General features: G+C 62.4%; 1 protein-coding gene across 1 annotated transcript in view; it reads left to right on the top strand.

Moving 5' to 3' along the window:
- Positions 1-439: 439 nt before the first annotated feature.
- Positions 440-1,477, top strand: part of CCDC65 (coiled-coil domain containing 65) — a gene marked incomplete at both ends in the record, with an annotated part of 9,526 nt that continues 8,488 nt past the window's right edge. The window contains 4 exons of the mRNA XM_010009026.1: positions 440-578; positions 686-883; positions 977-1,195; positions 1,271-1,423. Of these exons, the coding sequence (XP_010007328.1) occupies positions 440-578; positions 686-883; positions 977-1,195; positions 1,271-1,423 (709 nt within the window). The remainder of the gene's footprint in view (positions 579-685; positions 884-976; positions 1,196-1,270; positions 1,424-1,477) is intronic.

The following is a 1,477-nucleotide window of genomic DNA, read 5'->3' as shown; positions in this document are numbered from 1 at the left end:
AGCTTAGGAAAGAGTTTGATAAAGAACCAGCAGGTCCTGCCCTTGCTTAGGGCTGGTGGGAAAAGTCCCTCGTGTGGGAAGAGCTGAGGGAGGTGGGAGGAGGGGAAGCTGAGGGGGGGATCTCACCAGTGCTGATCTCCAGGGGGTGTCCAGGCTCTTCCCAGTGGTGCCCAGTGACAGGACAAGGCACAAACTGGAGCACAGGAGGTTCCAGCTGAACATGAGGAGGAACTTGTTGCCTGGGAGGGTGACAGAGCCCCAGGACAGGTTGCCCAGGGAGGTGGTGGAGCCTCCATCCCTGGAGACATTCCCAACTCAGCTGGACGTGTTCCTGTGGGATCTGCTCTAGGAGACCCTGCTCTTGCAGGGGGTTGGATTGGATAATCTCAGAGGTCCCTTCCAGCCCCCATCCCTCGTTCTGTGGTCCTGGTTTCCCCAGGAGAGCCATCCTGGAGCAGCACGAGAGGGAAACCTGCTTCCTGCGGGACCTGGCGCTGGCGGCCGAGAGGAATTACAGCCAGGGGGAGCAGGAGGATGTGCTGAACTTCCAGAGTGCCCGGGATGACATCAAAAACAAGGCAGGGGCTGGTAGAGAAACCGGCCAGGAACCTTTTGGGGCTTGTGAGCAGAACAGATGGCCAGGCTGGGAAGGTGACAGGTCACCCCCAGCTGTGTCTGTCCCCAGAGCCAGCAGGAGAAGCAGTACACCCGCCTGGAGGTGGGGGGGAAGCTGGACGAGCTCTGGCTGCAGTTCCAGGAGGCCCTGCAGGGCTACACCGAGGCCACCGAGCACCAGAAAGTCGCTTTCCAAGTCCTGAAGGAGAAGGACAGGAAGCACATCAAGGAGAAGGTGGCACAGGGCAAGAAACTGCAAAAGCTCCAGGTGGTGGCAAGGAACAAGGGGTGACCCCCCACCCCCCCGAAAACCCAGCGTGGGGACACCCCATCCTGCTGCTCACCTTCCTCCTGTCCCCAGGACTTGGTGGCTGCCACCAAGAGCCAGATCATCACTCACCTCCGGGAGAGCAAGGAGCAGAACCAGCAGATGAGGGAGGAGAAGGAAAAGGCCCTCAAGGAGCTGCAGGAGCTGAAGAACGAGATGAACCAGGGCAGGGCGAGGGCCCAGAGCAGCCTGGCCAGGCTGGTGCTGCAAAGTGGGGCTGCCCTGAAGGCTCTGGGGCAGCTGGTGGAGAAGGTGAGGCCCCCAGACCCCCTGGGGGGGGTGTCCCTGCCCCCTCCTGCCCTGCTGCCACCCCCTCCCCACCCCCAGGCCCAGCGCATCCTCAGGTTGGCCGAGATGTGTCGCAGGCTGGAGACAGAGGAGGAGAAGGTGCTGCCCTTCTACCCTTCCTCCCTGGAGGAAGAGGAGCAGCAAGATGCCCAACGAGTCCTGCAGGAGACCCCAGAGGAGCCCCTGGCCCAGGTGAGGAGGTGCCACCAGCCCCCCCAGCAACGAGGGCTCCGTCTCCAGCCTCCG

Source organism: Chaetura pelagica, unplaced genomic scaffold (assembly GCF_000747805.2).
Source record: "Chaetura pelagica isolate M959 unplaced genomic scaffold, ChaPel_1.0 scaffold2822, whole genome shotgun sequence".
NCBI classification, from domain to species: domain Eukaryota; kingdom Metazoa; phylum Chordata; class Aves; order Apodiformes; family Apodidae; genus Chaetura; species Chaetura pelagica.
Note: the sequence above shows the minus strand (reverse complement) of the source record. Positions and strands in the feature narration are given on the sequence as shown.